The 24322-nt window shown below is 32.0% G+C and overlaps 2 protein-coding genes across 2 annotated transcripts; both read left to right on the top strand.

Moving 5' to 3' along the window:
* Positions 1–1736: 1736 nt before the first annotated feature.
* LOC139525578 (transmembrane protein with metallophosphoesterase domain-like) lies at positions 1737–12257 on the top strand. The gene is made up of 5 exons (XM_071321066.1): positions 1737–2542; positions 2951–3061; positions 4146–4311; positions 5326–5465; positions 9040–12257. The coding sequence occupies exons 1-5, from the start codon at positions 1873–1875 to the stop codon at positions 9225–9227; spliced, it is 1275 nt and encodes a 424-aa protein (XP_071177167.1). The 5' UTR covers positions 1737–1872; the 3' UTR covers positions 9228–12257.
* A 3844-nt stretch (positions 12258–16101) lies between these two features.
* On the top strand, positions 16102–24322 carry LOC139525581 (transmembrane protein with metallophosphoesterase domain-like). The gene is made up of 5 exons (XM_071321071.1): positions 16102–16699; positions 19804–19914; positions 21330–21495; positions 22085–22224; positions 24063–24322. The coding sequence occupies exons 1-5, from the start codon at positions 16162–16164 to the stop codon at positions 24248–24250; spliced, it is 1143 nt and encodes a 380-aa protein (XP_071177172.1). The 5' UTR covers positions 16102–16161; the 3' UTR covers positions 24251–24322.

Below are 24322 nucleotides of genomic sequence, written 5' to 3'. Positions count from 1 at the left end.
TGAGTTATCTTTCACTTAGTCCAGCAATCACGGAAGATTTGCACTACAAGTTTCTTTAACCAGACTTTGGCCAGAACAGGGTCAGGGTGTATTCCGTCTGGATAGAGAGCGACGTTGAAGTATTTTCGTTGTTTCTTTCCCTTGTGGTTTGCTGTTTTACAGTTTGATGTTCTATACAAGTCGTAGGAGAAATCTGGGGAGTGCGTGCCAAGAGATGAGTTGATGGTTTTGACTTCTTTGTTTAATAAAATAACTTGCTGTTCCAGTAAATGATCTTGTTCCAGAAATGTTGAAGGGTTTTTGTGTTTTTGTTTTGAATTCCAGTTGACAATCGAATAAAATGGCGTTTCCAGAAAGGTGAGTTTACAGTTTGGGTATTTAGCAAATAATTGAATTATATCTTTGTATGTTGTTGTAACTTGATCTACTGTTTCTTGTGATTTTGAAGATGATAGGCAGATGTATCTTGTACTGCGATCAAATGACGTGAGATTGCATGTGCCAACCCAAATGTACAGCCAAATATCTCCAATAAGTTGTATTTCTGTTTCCAGATTTGTTTTTAGCCAATCAATAGCCTCATGTACTTTCCTACCTCTCTTGCACCACCAAATGATGTTGCTTTGGTCTTTGTGAATGAACTGTTGTTGAAGTCTGACGCCTTTACTATCTGCCAGAATAACAGGTCTAAGAGTCCTTTTTCCTGTAGGTCCCTCAATATTTTTATTACCAAACTTGGTTAATTTTATCAAAGACATAAACCCTACAATACAGACAATACAAAAAGAGAAGAAAACGATTTTAAATGTTTCAAAAATGTACTAATATGTGCCTGACTGAGAAAAGCACAAAATAATATGTAACCTATAGTCGGTGTAGCGCGGGAAAACCACACTGACCAACTGAGGTGTTAAACAAAGACTGAAAAAAAAAGGAGGAAATATACAGTGGTAATTAAATTAAATTTCTTTTAACAAGTTGTCAAAAATGAGTGGCTACACACCTGTACTATTAGACTACTACAATTTACTACAATTTAATTCAAAAGAAAACACAATTTCTCTTTATTCAATACAAAATACAGTGGCAGACAAAAGTAACAGATGAGAGTGGATAAATTCTTATCCTTAGGTTTTCCCTTTAAGTGTCAGGTTAAAATGCCGGTATTACTATATCCGGGAATGACACCACCACTGGATTTTTTTTTTTTTTTAATACCCCTCAATAAATTTAATAAATTTACCAGTAGAAATGTAAATCCTGTCTTAATCAATTTGATTAAGTGAGGGAAAAAAAAACGAATGAAAAAAAAAAAAAAAACAAAAAAAAACAAAGACAAAATGTCTTTCCCTTATCAATCAAAGATGGCTACTTGCCGGGAAAATGTGAACTAACTATCTGAGATTGTCAGAGTTCTCGAGTTAAACAGGGATTTGAACTTGTGTATAATACAAAGGGGTTAGATGTAAATGTGTAGGGATGATTGTGCTATACAAAGGTTTTGAAAACCAAGTGATAATGCAAAAATGTTGAAAATTTTCAGCTGAGCTCAAACAGTGCGTCCGTCTTCTTGGCCTCACTTTCAATCATCATTTTAAAAGCGTTCATTGCTATCCTATCTAATGTATAAATATTTACTGGTAATTAGGTAAACTACATTACCGCTTAAGATCATGATTATTGTCTTAGTTTCTGTATAATCGCTCAGATTCCCAGGCTATTATTTCATCTGTAGAATATTTTAGCAAAGACAAGATTAGTATACCATTATAAGTATAGCTTTTCAATTAGAAAACGTGTTACACAACTATATAGTTATAATGTCTACTTTCGTTTTATCATTAATGTTGTAAGCGATGTAAACAAACCGGCATGATCATGAAAAGAAAGGGTGCTTTGATCGTCTCGATAATTGCTATTGTTTTAAGTGTGATATTTGCAGAATCATGGGTGCTTTCACTAGAAAGCAAACTAAGAGGAAGAATTCTCAGAATTCAAGTTGTGATTATCATACAATGTGGCGTTGCGGTTATATCAATCTTTTTATGGAAAAATCTGTCTACTGTATTTCAGACCAAAGGTCATGATGCATCGCCTCCTCGACTTTTTTGGAAATTCATACTTATACTGTATACAATGTTTGCCCATGGAAGTTATTTATCGAACGTCTTTCTTGTAAGAACAGAACCATCAGTCCTAGCCATAGTCAGTTACCTGTGCTTAGGAGCACATGTTCAGATGTTTACCTTCTTGGTCATAGCTAAAGCAGTTGGCTTCATTATCAAACTTTGCAAAAAGAGACCATTGAAAAATAATAGTACAGCTATAATGGCAATGTTTTATGGTTTCTTAATGACAAGTTATGGCTATTATAGAATTTGTCAGCCACCAATGATTAAAAATGTTACTATTCCAATTAAAAAGTTGCCACCTTCATTGAATGGCTTTACAATTACATTACTCAGTGATATTCATATAGGACCAACTGTTGGAAAGAAACAGCTTGAAGTTGCAGTTGACATAACTAACAGTCTTCAGTCAGGTAATAATATTATTAGGTATACAGTTTATTACATTATTTAATGAGGTGTACAAAAGAAGTAAAAATCTAAACATTATACATGTTAATTGTATAATTATACATGTGCAATGTACAAAAATATACATGTATGTGCATTTATATTGAAGAAATAATCTTTTTGTAAACTACAATTGTCAGGTCTATTCTACTAAAGTGTATACTACTGTTCATAAATGCTTATAATTGTATGTAGCATAAAAGTGTACTTTGTACCTTCTCATTTTATTGACAGAGTCATATTGCAAATTGGTTTATTATATTTTGAAATACAATATAAAAATAAAATCTCTTAAAAAGATTAAACCAGTATCTACATGTTTATCAATACCAGTATATGAAAATAGTTTCATTTGTATTCATGTTTTTCAGATGTAGTTGTAATTGATGGGGATTTAGTTGATGGTGTTGTTTCAAAGTTAAAGGATGCAGTACAGCCACTTAGGGATATTAAGTCAAAACATGGAATATTTTATGTCACAGGTAATGTATATAAAAATTAACTATATGCATAACATTAACATAATTGATATGATATGCAATGAAAAAACAATCATAGTTTTTACCTGTAAGCTACATTTCTTATATAATTTTATTGTGACATCCAACACATTCTTATTAGATGCATTTGTAATTTCTTTCTTCCTAAAAAGGGATAGCAGAAATCTCCCATAATACTGCAAAGTACAACTGAGCACATCAACCACTAACAACCTTCTCATCTGAAGGTGAAAAACATACATACAATGTCCTTTTATACAAAAGAAAAACATACATACAATGTCCTTTCATACAAAAGAAAAACATGCATACAATGTCCTTTCATACATAAGAAAAACATACATACAATGTCCTTTCATACAAAAGAAAAACATACATACAATGTCCTTTCATACAAAAGAAAAACATACATACAATGTCCTTTCATACAAAAGAAAAACATAACATACAATGTCCTTTCATACATAAGAAAAACATACATACAATGTCCTTTCATACAAAAGAAAAACATACATACAATGTCCTTTCATACAAAAGAAAAACATACATACAATGTCCTTTCATACAAAAGAAAAACATACATACAATGTCCTTTCATACAAAAGAAAAACATACATACAATGTCCTTTCATACAAAAGAAAAACATACATACAATGTCCTTTCATACATAAGAAAAACATACATACAATGTCCTTTCATACAAAAGAAAACAACACCATAAAAATCGTAAATGACCAACATTTTATTATACATTGTACATATGTGGTAAAAAGTCTGTGCTCTAGTGTTGAAATTGAATATCATTGATAGAGCCAATTTCTGTTACTTTTCTGTTATTGATAAAACATTCAAAACATTCCAAACACTAATATGTTTCTACACTTCAAGCATTACACTATAACAAGATGCAACATATTTGTAAAAAATATATCATGATGGAAATAACAGAATGTGGTAAATAGATATATACAACATACAAGTATTATATGTAAAATAGCAGATACATGTACAAAATGATATAGAGCATGAGCAAAATAGATATCAAATAAGTTGTTTTATTTCTAGGTAATCATGAATATTATACTATGGATGTTGAAAATTGGATGGAGACATTAAAAGAATTAGGTGTTCATGTTTTACACAATGCTAATGCTAAAGTACCTGCTGACAAAGCAGATGACAATTCCTTATGTTTTGTGGGGACTGATGATATAGAAGCAGATAGGATTAGGTATTATATATTAATTTATATGGGCAAGAAGATTAATTCCAAAGTGCTCCCATTGTTAGCATGCACAAGTCCTAACAAGACTATAGCCAGTGAAGAAAGCTAAAGCCTATGCAAAATAACTTTAGGAAAATCTGTAACTTACAACACTAAGAATTACATCGGAAGTCTATCTCTTAACTTACAAGTGATGGCATACAAGATCACCACATACAAAACTGTACTCAATCACATAATTTGGTACTAAACAGAATCATGAATATGAGGAAAAAATACAAATTATAACACTGTGTTAACATTTAAAATATATTTTGTTGATGTTGGTTTTATAGGTGAATTTCTAAATCTCCTGAAATATCCTTGGCTTTTAATTTTTACACATGTTTTTTTTCTGCATTTGTCTTATAAGAGGGAATCATGCCAGTTGGCAGACCAAATAGCTGTACACAAACTTTTATCTTCTTTGAAAACAAGAAACTAGTCAGCACAACATTGAAAAATAAGCAAATTGAGATCTACAAATAATTTATGATGACTGCATATAGAAGTGTAATGTCATTTTGAAAAGGTGTGCTGGGGATGGGATATTTGGAAAGAAAAAAAATGCCCTGATTTTTGTGGTAATTAATAATATAATTTTGACAATAAAGACAAATTATTTAAATGGGGTTATACTGTATGAATAAAAATATATAATTTCTTTTTGAAAAATAAAAGTTGTTGTGAAAAAGATGGAAATAAAAATAAATAAATGGCATATTCTTGTTAGGTGAGCAAATCAGACTCAGTCTTTGGATCCTCTGGTTTTTTATCATTATTGTTTTGGAACTTTCTTTTCTGTTTTCAAATGTAAGGTGGCAGACTCATCAAATAATAAACATTAGAACTATACAATCATCCACACAACAACAAACAGTTAAATTGAACAAACATAGTCAAGCCTTTTTTCCACTGTTGTGTGGTTTGTTATGGACTTTTTATAATACAATGTACCATATTATAATGTTTGCATTACAGGTATGATGGACATGGTATGAAACTAGATACTGCCATTAAAGGTTGTTCCACTGGACAAATCACCATTTTATTAGCACATCAGCCAAGTGCAGCAAAAATTGCATTGCAGTCAAATAATAAAATTGATTTAATTCTCTGTGGTAAGTGCAAAACCAATTTGACCTAAAAATAAATAATATTTTAGATCTTTAAAGAATATTTATATGAAAGTTTTTCTATTTCATAATTTAATCATTAGAATAAACTGTTATACATGTACAAAAGCAACTATATTTGATTTTCAAGTCAGTCACAACTCACAAGACTAGTAAAAATTGACATAAATTTACGTAATTGTCATGTGGTTGCTACATTATTATTTCAGATAAGATTTGAAAAATTAGTTACATACTAGTAATTTCTTCTAACAACTTGAAATCAGCTAAGTCTTAAAATAATTATCAAACATTGTATGATTTTTTGTCAAGCAAAAAAGTCGCAGAAAGCTGACATAGGGGTAGTGATGCGGCGGCGTTAGCTTACTTCTTAAAAGCTTTATATTTTAGAAGGTGGGAGACCTGGATGCTTCATACTTTGTATATGGATGCCTCATGTTACGAAGTTTCCGCCAGTCACATGTCCAATGTCCTTGACCTTATTTTCATGGTTCAGTGACTACTTGAAAAAAAAAGTTAAGATTTTTATACGACCGCAAAATTTGAAAAATTTTTCGTCGTATATTGCTATCACGTTGGCGTCGTCGTCGTCGTCCGAATACTTTTAGTTTTCGCACTCTAACTTTAGTAAAACTGAATAGAAATCTATGAAATTTTAACACAAGGTTTATGACCACAAAAGGAAGGTTGGGATTGATTTTGGGAGTTTTGGTCCCAACATTTTAGGAATTAGGGGCCAAAAAGGGCCCAAATAAGCATTTTCTTGGTTTTCGCACTATAACTTTAGTTTAAGTTAATAGAAATCTATGAAATTTTGACACAAAGTTTATGACCACAAAAGAAAGGTTGGGATTGATTTTGGGAGTTTTGGTTCCAACAGTTTAGGAATTAGGGGCCAAAAAAGGGCCCAAATAAGCATTATTTTTGGTTTTCGCACAATAACTTTAGTTTAAGTAATTAGAAATCAATGAAATTTAAACACAATGTTTATGACCACAAAAGGAAGGTTGGTATTGATTTTGGGAGTTGAGGTCCCAACAGTTTAGGAATTAGGGGCCAAAAAGGGACCCAAATAAGCATTTTTCTTGGTTTTCACACCATAACTTTAGTATAGGTAAATAGAAATGTATGAAATTTAAACACAAGGTTTATGACCATAAAAGGAAGGTTGGTATTGATTTTGGGAGTTTTGGTCCCAACAGTTTAGGAATAAAGGGCCCAATGGGTCCAAAATTAAACTCTGTTTGATTTCATCAAAAATTGAATAATTATGTAGATTCTTAATTTTTGGTCCCGTTTTCAAATTGGTCTACATTAAGGTCCAAAGGGTCCAAAATTAAACTTCGTTTGATTTTAACAAAAATTGAATCCTTGGGGTTCTTTGATATGCTGAATCTAAAAATGTACTTAGATTTTTGATTATTGGCCCAGTTTTCAAGTTGGTCCAAATCGGGGTCCACAATTAAACTTTGTTTGATTTCATCAAAAATTGAATAATTGGGGTTCTTTGATATGCCAAATCTAACTGTGTATGTAGATTCTTAATTGTTGGTCCCGTTTTAAAATTGGTCTACATTAAAGTCCAAAGGGTCCAAAATTAAACTAAGTTTGATTTTAACAAAAATTGAATTCTTGGGCCTCTTTGATATGCTGAATCTAAACATGTACTTAGATTTTTGATTATGGGCCCAGTTTTCAAGTTGGTCCAAATCAGGATCCAAAATTATTATATTAAGTATTGTGCAAAAATAAGAAATTTTCAATTGCACAGTATTCAGCAATAGCAAGAAATCTTCAATTGCACAGTATTGTGCAATAGCAAGAAATCTTCAATTGCACAGTATTGTGCAATAGCAAATATTTTCAATTGCACAGTATTGCACAATAGCAAGAAATATCTAATTGCACAATATTTGTGCAATAGCAAGAAATTCCAATTGGATTTCAATTGGAGTTATCTTTCTTTGTCCAGAATAGTAGTTGAATCAACTTAAATCATTGTTTTATACAGTATACAATGTATATTCACTTTTACTACCAACTGATAGATTAAAACAATCTTTACCATTCAGTAATAACAAGCACTTTTTTTACATTTTAATATTTTATGATGTATTTAAATGAGTAGTTATTGTTGCAAACTTCATTAGAAATTTGAATTGAGATCAGTTTTGAAATAAGGGAAAGGGGGATGTGAAAAAAAAATTGGGGGGTCAATTTTTTTCATTTCAGATTTCATAAATAAAAAGAAAATTTCTTCAAACATTTTTTTGAGAGGATTAATATTCAACAGCATAGTGAATTGCTCAAAGGCAAAATTTTTTGTTTAAGTTCATTAGACCACATTCATTCTGTGTCAGAAACCTATGCTGTGTCAACTATTTAATCACAATCCAAATTTAGAGCTGAATCCAGCTTGAATGTTGTGTCCATACTTGCCCCAACCGTTCAGGGTTCAACCTCTGCGGTCGTATAATGCTGCGCCCTGCGAAGCAACTGGTTTGTAATGTTAAATTCTCTCTTTTTATAAGTAATACGATAAATATATTTGGTATGCTGTCAGACAGTTTTCACTTGACCTCAACATCATTTCACAGATAGTGAACAAGGTTAAGTTTTGGTGGTCAAGTCCATATCTCAAATACTATAAGCAATAGGTCTAGTATATTCAGTGTATGGAAGGACTGTAAGGTGTGCATGTCTAACTGGCAGGTGTCATCTGACCTTGACCTCATTTTCATGGTTCAGTGGTTATAGTAAAGTTTTTGTGTTTTGGTCTGTTTTTCTTATACTGTATGCAATAAGTCTACTATATTTGGTTTATGGAAATATTTTATGATCTATATGTCAGTCACACAGGTTTTATTTTACCTTGACCTCATTTTTATGGTTCATTGCTCGGTTAACTTTTTGTGTTTTGGTCTGTTTTTCTTAAACAATTAGCAATGGGTCAACTATACTTGTTGTATGGAAGAATTGTTAGCTGTTCATGCCTGCCTGGCATGGTGTATTTGACCTTGACCTCATTTTCATGGTTCATTGGTCAATGTTTAGTTATCTTGGTTAAAGTTTAGTTTATGTGACAGTTGTAATAAAGCTTTATATTTATGACTATCAACATATTATCAATGATTAGTAAAGAAAGTGAGACATTTCAGCGTGTGCATTCTTGTTTAATTTTAGTTTCTTGTGTATAATTTGGAGTTTAGTATGACGTCCATTATCACTGAACTAGTATACAAATTTGTTTAGGGACCAGCTGGAGGAGGCCTCCGGGTGCGTGAGTTTCTTGCTGCATTGAAGACCCATTGGTGGCCTTGGGCTGTTATCTGCTCTATGGTCGGGTTGTTGTCTCTTTGACACATTCCCCATTTCCATTCTCAGTTTTATTGAATCTAAGAATTTTTATTGTATTTTATATTACTAACACACTCATTTATCATTATCATTCAAAACAACACAACTTAAATTTATAAATTTTTTTTTTCATTCATTTTATTGTAAAAAGATTTTTGTTTTACTTTTTTGAATGACACAGATTATTTTTTCTCTCTTTCAGGACATACACATGGCGGTCAAATGTTTCCCATAATAATAGGTGCCTATTTCATAAATCCTTTTTATGCTGGATTGTATCAGCATGGAGACTCATTTATTTATGTAACCATGGGAACTTATTACTGGGGATTCCCCATGAGAATTGGCACCCAACATGAAATTACAAAAATAACATTAGTGTCAGTATGATTAAAATGATTTTATAGTCTTAATGTACTGAAAAAACATTATTGTTGTTGTATTGTTATCAGTATTGTATAAATTACTTACTTAATTAATAGGGAAAATTAAATTCTAATCATCATGACTGAATGCACATTGTTCATTTTGCAGATGCATTTTTCTTTACTGATTTATTTAAATGAACAGTACCAAAATGTATAACGAGAATAATTTACTGTGATTTTAGCCAATTGCAATCAACCATAAAATCAAAGTTTGGCAAATTTGTTGTATTTTTATGCCCCACCTATGATAGTAGAGTTCCTCATGATATGATCTTTCTAATTTTAATGCCAAATTAAAGTTTTGACCTCAATTTCACGGTCCACTGAACAAAGAAAAAGATAGTGCGAAGCTCAGGTTAAAGTTTTGATTAAAGTTTTTGGTCAAGGTAGTTTTAACTTGAAACTTAGTACACATATTCCCTATGATATGATCTTTCTAATTTTAATGCCAAATTTAAGTATTGACCCCAATTTCACAGTCCAATGAACATGAAAAATGATATTGCGAGTTGAGGATCTGTGTACTCTGGACACATTCTTGTTCCCTGTCATTCAGATTTTGTTGGCTATGTGTAATATTTCAACAGTGAACAGTGCATTAATGACTTATTCAAAAGGTGCACTGGTCTATTTTGAAATTTTCATATTTTTGGTTTGTTAATACTTTTGTGTTTTGCTATTTCATATTCATAGTTATTTCCCTATAAGAATAGTGAATATTGATTTTCACAATAGTATACAAAATGTTAGAAATGCAATTCTCAAATCTGTACTAACTGATAGCAATCATATTTTTTTTAACATTCTTAAGTTATTTGTGATTAAAAGCTTTAATTTGATCAAAGATGGTGTGTAATGAAAGTTGTTATGCTATGCAAAGCTGCATATTTTTTGTAATACTAAAAACTTGTTTTAGCTAGAGCTGAAAGCTTTCTTAAAAAGAACCATAGCTAAAAGTTTAGAAAACCAAAGAAACTTTGTTCACTATGAGTCATAATTAACATGAGCAGAAATCTGAATAATATTGATTTTAAAAAAGGGCTTAAAGATTTATAGAACCATCAAAGGACAGATTTGCCTTATGCTATTGTATCATTGGCTAATATTTTTATTTTAAAATATAAAACAATGCATGAACTTTTAATAACATGTACCTTGTAAAAAGGTTATATGAAAATAAATGAAGAACTCTGAGGAAAATTGAAAACAGAAAGTCCCTTATCAAATGACAAAATCAAAAGCTCAAGCACATCAAACAAATGGATGACAACAGTACTAACTCACTGGTAACTTGGTTGAGAAAACTCCCCATGGGCAATAGGCAAAACTAATTAATGCCATTACAAAAATTTCATAAAGAAAAATAACTGCTTAAATTATGAATGCATATTTAATTACTGGGAACCTAATACTGTTTTTTCTGCATAGAAAGAAAGATCACAATAATTTCAAAATTTACAGTTTGTTTAATGCCAAATTTAACATGTAACTGCAGGATCATCATGTTGTTTATTTCATCTTCTATGTTCAAGGAATAAAATGTTTATGATGCAGTAATACTCATCTTTAAACTTTGTTTATATCTGTTTGTATATGACTGTTTTATATATGTATGTGATTGTGTTCAAAAAAATTAATTTAATAGTATTATTTAATCTTCTTTTTGTTGTTATGTAAATGATTTTGCTTACTTTTTATAGAACATTGTTACTATATATTCTTTTTATACATGTTAACAATTTATTTAATTTTATACCTGATGAAGTATGCTAAATTTACATAAATAGCGAAAAATCTAATTCTATACTAGGTATTCTGACTTTTGTATCAGATAATGATATCGTATTTATATGTATATGTATCATGTTCCCAACAATAAAAACAAAATGGTGTAAATGTAACACACAGCACTTGGTTAAACTTTTCATGGACAAATTTTAGACAAATATAGTAATGAAACTAAGGATCCAGTAAACAAATGTTTGTAGACTCAATTTAGAACCATTGATGTTAATGCCACAGATAAAAAGAAAACTATATTTATGTTCAAATAAAGAAATATTTTTAGTTTAAGCTTGATGGCTGAAAAAACAACATATACAAGTTGATAGATGAACCTCAGGTTTTGGAAATTATTAGGGATTTAGTCTTTTTTGACAATTCCAGTTATCCCTGTTTATGTTTTATTTTTTTCATTGATAAACTTATTGATCTCATGGTGTGTTTATTATGTTATATTGGCCTAGCTAGTAAAAAATCAGGTGAAAAATAGTTCCTTTCAAGTTTAACTCCTCAATAATTGTCATTCTCTCATAAAAGTACAATTGTTTATATTATTATAAGCAAATGTTTCAATAAAAAGTAGATTTTGGTATCATAAGAATTATCATAAAATATTATTTTTTTTCTTAAAATATAACAAAAGGAGATAACATCAGGTAATAAGAGTTCTGTGAATAGTATTATTATATTATTATTCATTATACCAAACTAGACTAAACTCTTTATGCTTGACAAGGGAATTTTATGAATCAAAAAGACTAACCAGTAAGGTTTTAGAAATCAGACTGATCACTTTTAATCACAGAAAAGTCCATTTTCTATTCTGTACCCACCCTAATGTCACTGTGTAGGATGCTTTGAATTATTTAAAAAAAAAAAAAAAAGGGTTTCTAGTCGTTGTAAACAGATAAAATAGTTACCTTAGTGTGAACCAATGCATATGAATAATGATGGAAGGGAAATAGAGACTTCTCATACAGAAGGATTACTTAGTTTTTGAGAGAAAAAAATGATTATTATACACACATACAATCAGTATGTTTTTTCTTAATTTTAGGGCATTTTTATTGTTATAGTTTATTTGATTTTGCCTTGATAATAGTAATTTAGTCATGTTTTAATTGTTATTTATTTACTAAAATTTTTAATGACAGCACATATAATTTTTTTTAACTTTTTCATTGAATATTGTGAAATAAATTATTGCCAGTTAGAAGTTGTTTTATGTTTCAATAATATGTAAGTTGGCAGTGAGTCAAACTTATAGAAAAAAAAATCACATATCTCAGTGCCAGTTTTAATGGAATATGCATTATATAGCTAAACCAATAAGAAGGACACTCAAAACCATTACAATAGTCTTAGAATGGCTAAATCATTTGTTTAGAAAATATATCGTTTTTGTGCTGGATGTCCATAGCAAAAGATTTCCAAAAAGGATGTAAAGTTTGTTAAATTTTGATGCTTTTATAAATAATGGCATTCAATCCTGGTATCTATGATGAGTTTATTATACTATTGAATAAATCGCTATGTTTACTTTGCTGTTCAAGACCCAATAGGATTCATCAACTTTTGAAAATTTACCAATTGATTAAAATAAAAGGAGTGAGCGTTCCAAGACAAAATTACAAGTTTGATTAAACCAGTATAACTTTGAATGATTATAAGTTTATAAAACAATTAATGCCAAAGGAAATAAACTATAATGACATTGTTCTCGAAGACAAACTGACAATGCCTTGAGAAAAATTTGAAAACAATCGAAAGACAAACAGTATACAAAACACAACATAGAAAACAAAAGACTGAGCAACAAGTACCCCTTCAAAATCCTGGGGTTGCTGCTCATGAGGCACCTGTCAGGTTGCTTATGTTAGATCAGACCTGCTGATTATTCCTAATTGGTATGTTACATTCGAAGAAAAAGAGGACAGGATTGTGTTTACAGCAATCCTGTTCAGTGAAAACAGATATTTAAAAATGGTCAAATAACTGATGGTGTCCTCCATAAATTGTTGGAAGGGATAAATATAGAATAATGAAATTTGCATATTTAAATCGAATTGTTTTCAACCAATGCAGACCCAGCATTTTTGTCAAGCCTTCGACTTTTGTTGATCCTCATGCCCGTCAGACAGTTTTCACTTTACCTTGACCTCGACCTCATTTCATGGATCAGTGAACAAGGTTAAGTTTTGGTGGTCAAGTCCATATCTCAGATACTATAAGCAATAGGTCTAGTATATTCGGTGTATGGAAGGAATGTAAGGTGTACATATCCAACTGGCAGGTGTCATCTGACCTTGAACTCATTTTCATGGTTCAGTGGTTATATTTAAGTTTTTGTGTTTTGGTCTGTTTTTCATTTACTGTATGCAATAGATCTACTATATTTGGTGTATGGAAGGACTGTAAGGTGTACATGTCCAACTGGCAGGTACCATCTGACCTTGACCTCATTTTCATGGTTCAGTGGTCAAAGTTAAGTTTTTGAGTTTTGGTCTTTTTTTCTAATACTATATGCAATAGGTCAACTATCTTTGTTGTATGGAAGAATTGTAAGCTGTACATTGCTGTCTGGCATGGTTCATCTGACCTTCACCTCATTTTTATGTTTTATTGGTCAAAGTCTATTTTTCTTGGTTAATGTTAAGTTTCTGTGACAGTTGTTATAAAGCTTTATATTTAGAACTATCAACACAATATCAATGATTAGTAAAGAAGGCGAGACATTTCAGCGTGTGCACTCTTGTTCCGATTTTGAAATAATGATTTCCTTGTTAAAAAAAATCAGACAATAATCATTAATTTGTTTTCAGTGTTCTGCGTTATAAGTTATGTTACACTGAAAACAAATAACTAACAACGAAAAATAGGTATAAAAATTACTTTAAAACAAGGATTTGCTTCAATTGCCCATGAAGGATACTGGTTTAAAAAAAAAATCTGCAAACATCATATTAAAACATTTTAAAAAATTAAGAGGAAATCGTCAGTTTAGCCATATTTTAATTTACGGGTCTGACTGAATTGCGACAAGAACCGTCGAAAAGCTAACACAAGTGTTTGTTAGCAAGGGTGGCGAAACATGCATCGCAGAAGACCTTATCAATGTAGCAGGCATTGCGGTTATACATATTTTGTGCATGTTATAGTTCTGGAACCAAGAAATCAACATTAAAAAGCTGAATTTGTTGTTTGAGCACAACTATGATAGCAGTGTAATGTGTGATCGAAGGCGCCAATTCGTATGGAGGACATACTGTTCCCTCAGGTTTTGTGTGTTGCCCCGATTTGAATCTTCTTTATCGATTAATTAAGGTAGACTTACATAACTACCGACTTGTCAATCAACTCATCATAGATACCAGGTTTGAAATTTTATATTTACGCAAGACGAGCGTTTCGTCTCGCAAGACTCATCAGTGACGCTCGAATAAAAAAATGTAAAAAAAGGCAAAATAAAGTCCGGAGTTGAAGAGCATTGAGAACTGAAAATTCCTAAAAGTTTTGCCAAATACAGCTAAAGTAATCTATTCCAGAGGTAGAAAATCCTTAGTATTTCAAATATTTAAAGTCAATTTCTTTTGTATGATCAGTTTCAGAGTTACAGTCATGAAAATATAGACTGTGTAGGTTATCTGATATTATTATTAGATTACAAGTAGATGTTCCCCGTCTATATAAAAATTATGCAAATTTACGTTTTTTAAAACCTCACTTGTAGGATGATCTCTTTACAGCATTACATCAATAGATGTCTTGGTACGCCGAGGGTATCACCAGCCCAGAAGTCAGCACTTCCGTGTTGACATGGATATCAATTATATGGTCATTTTCATAAATTTCCTGTTACAAAACTTTCAATTTTTCTTATCCCAGGAATAGATTACCTAAACCATATTTGGCACAACTTTTTTATAATTTTGGGTCCTCAACGCTCTTCAACTTTGTACTTGTTTGGCTTTATAACTTTTTTAACTAAGCATCACTGCTGAGTCTTATGTAGACGAAAAAAGTAAAATCACAAAAATACTGAGCTCAGAGGAAAATCCAATCGGAAAGTCCATAATCACATTGCAAAATTAAATGACAAAAATTAAACGCGCGTCTGACGTACTAAATTATAATCCTGGTACCTTTGATAACTATTGGTACAGTATTTAGCTAGTTAACTCTACTATCCGCTAAAAAAATAAATAACAGATTACCGAACTCAAAGGATAATTCAAAACGGAAAATTTTTAATCAAATGGCAAAATCAAAAGCTCAAAAGCAACTGTCATATTCTTGACTTGGCACAGGCATTTTCTGATGCATACAAAAAATGATTAAACCTTGTTTAAAAGCTAACTAAACTTTTAACTTGTATGAGAGTCGCAGACAATTCCATTATATTGACAACAATGCGTGAACAAAACAAACAAACATAATAGGTGAAAATGCCCAAAAAAGGCGTTCAGCTGTCAATACTTCACTTTTAAGGAGAGGAATTTGTATAAGTTTCTTGTCACTTTTTTTCAATCCATGTACGTATGATATATCTTATTATTTGTTTCTAAAACACTACACTTGAATTTAATTGACATACAAAAAGAAGCATTTATTCTTACCATTAAATCTAAATTTAATGTTGGTAAATCAAAAGACACAACCTTAATATGTATAACAAATCTATATTAATTTAATGTCGAAGGAGGTAGTTACTTTATTGATTAAATTTGTTCAAAATGTGTATGAGTACTACTCTATTCTCAATATAAAAACATATAACACTAAATATTCATCAACTTGTTTATTGATAGATATTTCTTTTCTGCTAATATATTTCTTAAATATTAAAGTTAACCACAAATTAATTGTCTAAAATATTTAAAATGGAGCAGGTACGGAACGGTTATCATATCTGTGACGGGAATTGATATTAAGACTATAATTTTCTTAAGGTCGCAACCGATGTATTACATAAACAACCCGGTATGATTTCGAAAAGAAAAGTTCCTTTGGTTATCACAGTAGTTGTTATTGTCTTAAGCATAGTATTAGCCGAGTCATGGGTGCTTTCTCTCGAAACCAAACTAAAAGGAATAATTCTAAAGATTCAATTTATTATGTTCTTAGAGTGTGTCCTTACACTTATGTCGATCTTTGTATGGAAAAACCTGTCGTCTGCATGTCAGGACAAATGTCAGCAAGCTTCAACTCTTCGACTTATGTGGAAATTAATACTAATACTTTATATGATGTTGGCACATGGAAGTTATACATCAAACTTTTTACTAAACAGAACAGAACCAACATTCCTAGGCACAATTAGTTACTTGTGTTTAGGAGCACATGTACAGATGTGTACATTCTTAGTTATAGCTAAAGCAGTGAACTTCGTAATTAGACTTTGGAAAAAAAGACCACTAAAAGATGATCATACAGCAATATTGGCAATTGTGTATGTTTTGTCCATCACAAGTTACGGGTATTATAAAGTTTGTGAACCACCAATCGTTAAAAATGTTACTATTCCTTTAAAGAATTTACGTCACTCGCTGGATGGCTTTACAATTACATTACTCAGTGATATTCATATAGGACCTACAGTTGGAAAGAAACAGCTAGCAGTTGCAGTTGACATAACAAACAATCTTCAGTCAGGTATTATAAGAAAAAGTCTCAGCAATGAAGGTTTTCTTAAAATCATCATATGCATACATTTGAGAGAGAAGGGTTATGTTTTAATGCAGAACTTAATTAAATAGCTCATACAGCAGATATCGAAAAGTTAACAAATTCCTTGATGCATGGTTTATTTCGGTCAAATAAAACAATATTGGCCATCGGTAACAGATTTTAATTCTCCACCCAAATATATAATTATTTTCTAATATTATCATTATTTTGAATATCGTATGGATACCTTATAATTATAGACAAGTTTATACAATTATACGTCTATCCTAGAAGATACACAATTTTTTTATCATTACCATTAGATATATTTCATATATATAGTGCTTCAATATAAGTCATCATTAAAACTTGAAATTCTCTGTATTAAAACTGCAAAAGATCACAGGAATACATATCATACGGATATCTCGCTTCATGAGAGAGAGAGAGATTTAGCGCTATAAACCAGGTTTAATCCATCATTTATCTACATTTGATAATGCCTGTACCAATTCAGGAATATGACAGTTCTTGTCCATTCGTTTTTGATGTGTTTTGTCATTAATTTGATTTTGCCATGTGATTATGAACTTTCCGATTTGATTTTCCTCTGAGTTCAGTATTTTTGTGATTTTACTTTTTTCATTATGTTAGCTTCGAATTGTTGTAATGAATGATGGACACACATATCACAATAGGGACCAGGGACCAAGTAATAAAACATGTTGTAGTTCTATGCATCAAAGAAGATGAATGCTATATGTCAGTTGGGCAGTTACCAAATCATACAAAATAAAGGACGTGCATCTAGAAGCGAACGTATTGTCATAAACATTACACACGAGTCTAAACAAAATAACAATCCTTTAAATTGGCCGAGTCTAACAAGAATAGAATACCTTCAACCATTGCGCTATTCCCTTTACGGAAAAGTCAATTAATATAAGTAGACAGATAATGACAGAATTAATGACTGAGAATTGGTGTAGAAATATCATGCAAATTTGCATCACATAACTACATATCTAAAGCCCCGGTCACAACAGATCGTTTTTTTGTCGTGGAAATAAACTCATCATAGATACCAGGACTAAATTTTGTATATACGCCAGACGCGCATTTCGTTTACAAAAGACTCATCAGTGACGCTCGAATCCAAAAAAGTTAAAAAGACCAAATAAAGGAAGATAAAGTTGTCGTGGCACTGTCGTGCAAAATGTCAAAAAAATATTTCTAGTGGTCACATCAGCCACGATGATTCCACGATGGGTACACGACAGAAAAAAAATTGTCATTGTACTGTCGTGGGTTTGTCGTACGACCATCGTGAGTTGTTTGGGGTTATCATATGTTTTTTAGGTTTTCATGTCCTGGGGTGCACGTGTTACTGTCCTGTTACTGTCGTGCCACTGTGGTACGACTGTCGCACAACATTCGTGGGTTAGTCGTGCATTTGACTCGGAACTACTAGTATATAAGGCAAAAACCACTTGATTTTATTTTAAGCTTTACATATAGTGGCAGCTTAGGGTGAAACAAACCTCTTTTTTTTTCTCAGGGTCAAAAACATATTATTTTTTTCTCCAAAAACTGGAAACAAACTTTTTTCCCAAAGAAATAAATAGCACCCCTCCCCCCCCCCCCCATCCCTCCAGAATAACAAATGTTAGATGCCTATAGAACGTCCGATTTATTGGGTTAGTGATGTGAGGAGCGACTATCAGCAAAAGTTCTAAAAACATGCCCGCTTCAACCCTTGCATCAGTGTACTATACTGCCCAAACATCAGACGCAGTTCGACCCATGGCCTAACTCATCAACTTCGGGCGTTTCGCTGTTTCCTATGCTGTTCACGGGCTCGAATTAACGCTAACATGACCATATTTTGCTCTTGTAGGATTCCGACAAGGCGCTAATTAATTAGCAGGACCAAGCATAATCGTTCTGATGGAATAACCATCCTCTTTAATAACATTAACGGTACAAATTTTCCTGCACCAGATGACAATACATGTCTCTTCAGTGATGCTCGTGGCCAAAATATGTGAAATCCAAAGCTTATATAAAAGATGAAGAGCTATAATCCAAAAGGTCCAAAAAGTATAGCCAAATCCGTGAAAGAAATCAGAGCTTTGCATGAGGGAGATACATTCCTTAATTTATAATAATTTCTAACATTTTGTAACAGCAAATTTTAATAGTATTTTCATGCCAGAACCGAAGTACTTGCTACTGGGCTGGTGACTAACAGTCCACCAGCAGAGGCATCGACCAAGTGGTAGTAATAACATTAACGGTACCAATTTTCCTGCACCAGATGCGCATTTCGACAATACATGTCTCTTCAGTGATGCTCGTGGCCAAAATATTTGAAATCCAAGGCTTATATAAAAGATGAAGTGCTATAGTCCAAAAGGTCCAAAAAGTATAGCCAAATCCGTGAAAGGAATCAGAGCTTAGCACGAGGGAGATACATTTAAGCGACAGACTGTATGTGTTTTCAAAACATTCATTCCCGCCGTATTGTTTTCTTCTAAATAAAACGAAAATGTGTTGCACGACGAACGTACCTCTGTTGTAAGACAGACAATCAATGTTGTGCAAGTATCGTACGAAATTTGGTATTCGTGAGACAATCGTGCGATTGTATCACGAGTGTCTTGCGACAGTCGTGCGACAGTCGTACAATTATTTTTTAATTAAAATGGTTTATGTTGGTACCCACGACAATGTGTTTATCGCACGACAGTCCCACGATTGCGGTAAGACACTCACACCCACAGGACAGTGACATGACAAAAAATCGTAGAGCAAATAAGGTGCATGTCCAATTTTCGTCCCACGACACACGACAGCGCCACGATGCTCAAAATATCGTGAGACTGTCGTACGACGATCACAGATGACCCGTGATTTGAAAAAATTTCATGTCGTGGAGCTGCAAAGATGTGTCGTTGGTTCGTTGTGACCAGGGCTTAAGTGACAAATATCAAGCTTTTCAATGTTTTAATCAGTGTGAATAAAAACAATACTTGATAATAAATTTCTTTGTTTTTGAATGAACCTGATTACGCAGTATTATCTTTTAGATATTGTTGTTATCGACGGAGATTTAGTTGACGGTTTGGTTTCACAGTTGAGGGATGCAGTACAGCCCCTGCGAAATATTCGATCGAAACATGGAATCTTTTATGTCACAGGTAATGCATATAAAACAATTGTACAGCTTTAGACACATTATAACTTTTGTGTGAAAAAAGAGAATCAAAATCTAGAACAAAAATCAACAAATAATATAACATTAAATTAGATATGCTTTTATTGTTATACAAGAAATAACTTGAAAAATAGAGAGTTGTATTTTGTACAAATTTGCCAATCAGAAAAAAAATATATATAAAATTAAATAGCAAACATACGAAACTCCACAGAAAATTCAAAATGAGAAGTTCTTTATCAAATAACAAAATCAAAAGATAAAAACACATCAAACAAATGTCAAACGACTGTCATATTTCTAACTCGGTACAGATATTTTCTTGTGTACAAAATGGTGAATTTTACCTGGGTTCATTGCCAGCTAAGTATCTCACTTGTTTGAAACGAAACAATGTTACACAAGTTCATGCCAATGACAGATGACAGTGGCATACAATTCCACTTCATGACGCCATCGTTATGACTTCATATACAGGTTAAAAAGTGCTGTTCTGGTTGATAAAAAAATCAAAGACGTGTAAAACTACGCCTATCTTTAATCATGCTCGTTAAGTTTGTAAACTTCTCGTCCTGGTTAAAAATAAAGCCTATTATATAGTAGTATACCGCTGTTCAAAAGTCATAACTCGATAAAAAGAAAAACAAATCTGGGTACAAGTCAAGAAACTCCGTAAGCATAACGTTTAATGGATTTGATTGTAAAACTCCGTAAAGGGTACCAGGTTAAATGTTGATACTCTGGAAACTCGTTTCCTTAACACGAGAATCATAACAGTTCGAAAACCAATTCAAAATACGAGCTAAAGAGTATTAAAAATCGAAAACTTCAGTACAATACGACTAGGACAGAAAACCATTAGAGTTTCAAATCATTCAACAATTCGTAACAGTGAATTTAAAAAAGATCATACTTCAGGTCAACACAAAATATCCATGGGAACGAAATGACCATAAGCATCAACACGGTGACTCTAACAAATCATAACTAGCTATTAGTTGGTATGTCATATACGCATTTCATCAAAACAAATAATAGTTGAAAGCATTAGAAATTAATCAAATTATTTAAAGCTGGGCCTAATACGACTAAGGTATTTTTTGCCTGGCAGTAGACTAGTAAAAGATATTGGTAGTTTACCGTCGTTCAAATTCCTAGGAATTGCTTAAAATAACAAATCATGATAACATACAAAAACTGAGGTTATCACATGAACTCTTTAGAGGTAGAAAAAAAAACATGACTGTTTCATCTAAACTTGAAATTGAGTCCGTTTTTAATTTAGTCACTCCAAGAAACTCCTTAGATAACATATTAAACTCATAAAGTATGTTTTTTATAATTCATCAATGTCTTATTTTTTATGTACGCTTATATCGAGATTTTTTTAATCAACAGGTAATCATGAATATTACACTATGGATGTTGAAAATTGGATGGAAACCATAAAAGAATTAGGTGTTCAAGTTTTACACAATACTAATGTTAAAGTGCCAGCAGATAAAGCAGACGACAATTCCTTGTGTTTTATAGGGACTGATGATATAGAAGCAGATAGGATTAGGTAATATGTCATGTTAACATTGGCAGTAATATTCAGTAAAAACAAATGCTTAACTAAATATCGACAATGAAGAAAGTTATATCTTTTTTTAAAAGTAACATAGGGGTGTTATAACTTGCTATGCCAAATACTGTATAAGATCTTAGATATATATCGTAACAAAAAGGTGATATGAAACGATATCGCCACTTATGCCAATCTTTAATACACACACATTGTCAAGAAATTTGTATTATACATATATTTTCTAGAAGTCAACATAAAAACTGTTTAGTATTTTACATTGGGAGGATCTACTCAATGTGTTACCGATCATCTCGATGGTCAGAATTACAAATTAACTGTTTACAAAACTTTATTTTTTTCTAAATACAAAGAATGTACTTCTACAAGATTACATTACCTTAGCTGTATTTGGCAAATAAAATTGTAAAAAAGTACCTATATGCTTAAAACACACAATAGTTACAAAGATGCTATACACATTAATAGAATGGTAAACATACAGGGAAATTGGCATTTACTTGTATTGTGATATGTGGATTTGTTTTTGTTCTATTTTCACAACAATGCATTGTTTTCCTAACAGGTATGAAAATCATGGTATGAAATTAGACACTGCCATTAAGGGTTGTTCAGAAGAACAACGCACCATTTTAATAGCGCATCAACCGAAAGCAGCAAAAATTGCATTGCAGTCGATTAATAAGATTGATTTAATTCTCTGTGGTAAGTAAACAAAACATTTTACAGAAAATAGAAAAATATCCATGGAAATTTACATAAATATGCATACTTTTTCAGAATACAATTTGCATTTGTATATAGGATTCTATGAATATGCAACATCCAACGACAAAAAACAACATAACATCCAGAGGGCAACGTCAATAATTCACAGACATACTAGTATTGTGGATTCATTATTATTCGTTGGATACCAATTTTCGTTGGTTTCGTGGGTACAGGCCGGGGACCACGAATTCAAATGTTCAACGAATAATACATAATTAATAGGCTTTTCATCCACAAATTGGCAAAACCACGAAATCAAATATCCACGAATATGCAAGTTTTCATCCATCCACGAAAATTGATACCCACGAAAATAAATGAATCCACAGTAATAATAATGTATATACCATTCGGAAAGCTCCAAGTCTTTCCGAGGTTATGAAAGTTGTAAGGAAATTTTAATATTGACAAACAAAGATCTTCCATCATCATTTATAGAGTGCTAATGTGGCTGCTAAACTCATTTTCATAATAATAAGTTTTTACAACTTTTTTTAGCTTACCTGGCCCAAAGGGCCAAGTGAGCTTTTCTCATCACTTGGCGTCCGGCGTCCGTCGTTGTCGTCGTCCGTCGTCGTCCTGCGTTAACTTTTACAAAATTCTTCTCCTCTGAAACTACTGGGCCAACTTTAACCAAACTTGGCCAAAATCATCATTGGGGTATCTCGTTTAAAAAATGTGTCCGGTGACCCGGCCAACCAACCAAGATGGCCGCCATGGCTAAAAATAGAACATAGGGGTAAAATGCAGTTTTTGGCTTATAACTCAAAAACCAAAACATTTAGAGCAAATCTGACAGAGTAAAATTGTTTATCAGGTCAAGATCTATCTGTCCTGTAATTTTGAGATAAATCGGACAACCTGTTGTTGGGTTGCTGCCCCTGAATTGGTAATTTTAAGGAAATTTTGCTGTTTTTGGTTACTATCTTGAATATTATTATAGATAGAGAAAAACTGTAACAGCAATAATGTTCAGCAAAGTAAGATTTACAAATAAGTCAACAGGACCAAAATGATCAGTTGACCCCTTAAGGAGTTATTGCCCTTTATAGTCAATTTTTAACCATTTTTCGTAGATCTTAGACTTAGTAATCTTTTACAAAAATCTTCTCCTCTGAAACTGCTGGGCCAATTTAAACAAAACTTGGCCATAATCATCATTAGGGTATCTAGTTTAAAAAGTGTGTCCGGTGACCCAGCCTACCAACCAAGATGGCTGCCATGACTAAAAATAGAACATAGGGATAAAATGCAGTTTTTGGCTTATATCTCAAAAACCAAAGCATTTAGAGCAAATCTGACATGGGGGTAATTGTTAATCAGGTCAAGATCTACAAAATGATGTATCTGCCCTGCATTTCTCAGATGAATTGGACAACCCGTTGTTAGGTTGCTGCCCCTAAATTTGTAATTTTAAGGAAATTTTGCTGTTTTTGGTTATTATCTTGAATATTATTATAGACAGAGATAAACAGTTTTCATAATTTTCATAAAATTTGTAAATTTTTACTAACATTTTCCATTGTAACTACTGGGCCATGTTCATTATAGATAGAGATAATTGTAAGCAGCAAGAATGTTCAGTAAAGTAAGATCTACAAACAGATCACCATCACCAAAACACAAATTTGTCATGCATCCATCTGTGTCCTTTGTTTGATATTCACATAGACCAAGGTGAGCGACACAGGCTCTTTAGAGCCTCTAGTTTTATATAAAGATGTCCGTTTGTCTGTTGTAAGAACTAACTCATTCTCTTTTCTCTATTTCAGGACATACACATGGCGGTCAAAAGTTTCCATACATAATAAGTTCCTACTTAATAAATCCTTTTTATGCAGGACTGTATCAGCATGGGGACACCTTTATTTATGTATCAATGGGAACGTACTATTGGGGCTTTCCTATGAGAATTGGAACCCAACATGAAATTACAAAAATAACATTAGTAGCAGTATGATTAAACAGTTGAGAATCTTGTGACAAAAATACCTCATTTACAAACTTCAAAAATAGATCTTTTCATTGTTTG

Source organism: Mytilus edulis, chromosome 5 (assembly GCF_963676685.1).
Source record: "Mytilus edulis chromosome 5, xbMytEdul2.2, whole genome shotgun sequence".
In the NCBI taxonomy this organism is placed as follows: domain Eukaryota; kingdom Metazoa; phylum Mollusca; class Bivalvia; order Mytilida; family Mytilidae; genus Mytilus; species Mytilus edulis.
The sequence above is the reverse complement of the archived record's forward strand: the minus strand, read 5'-3'. Positions and strand labels throughout refer to the sequence as shown.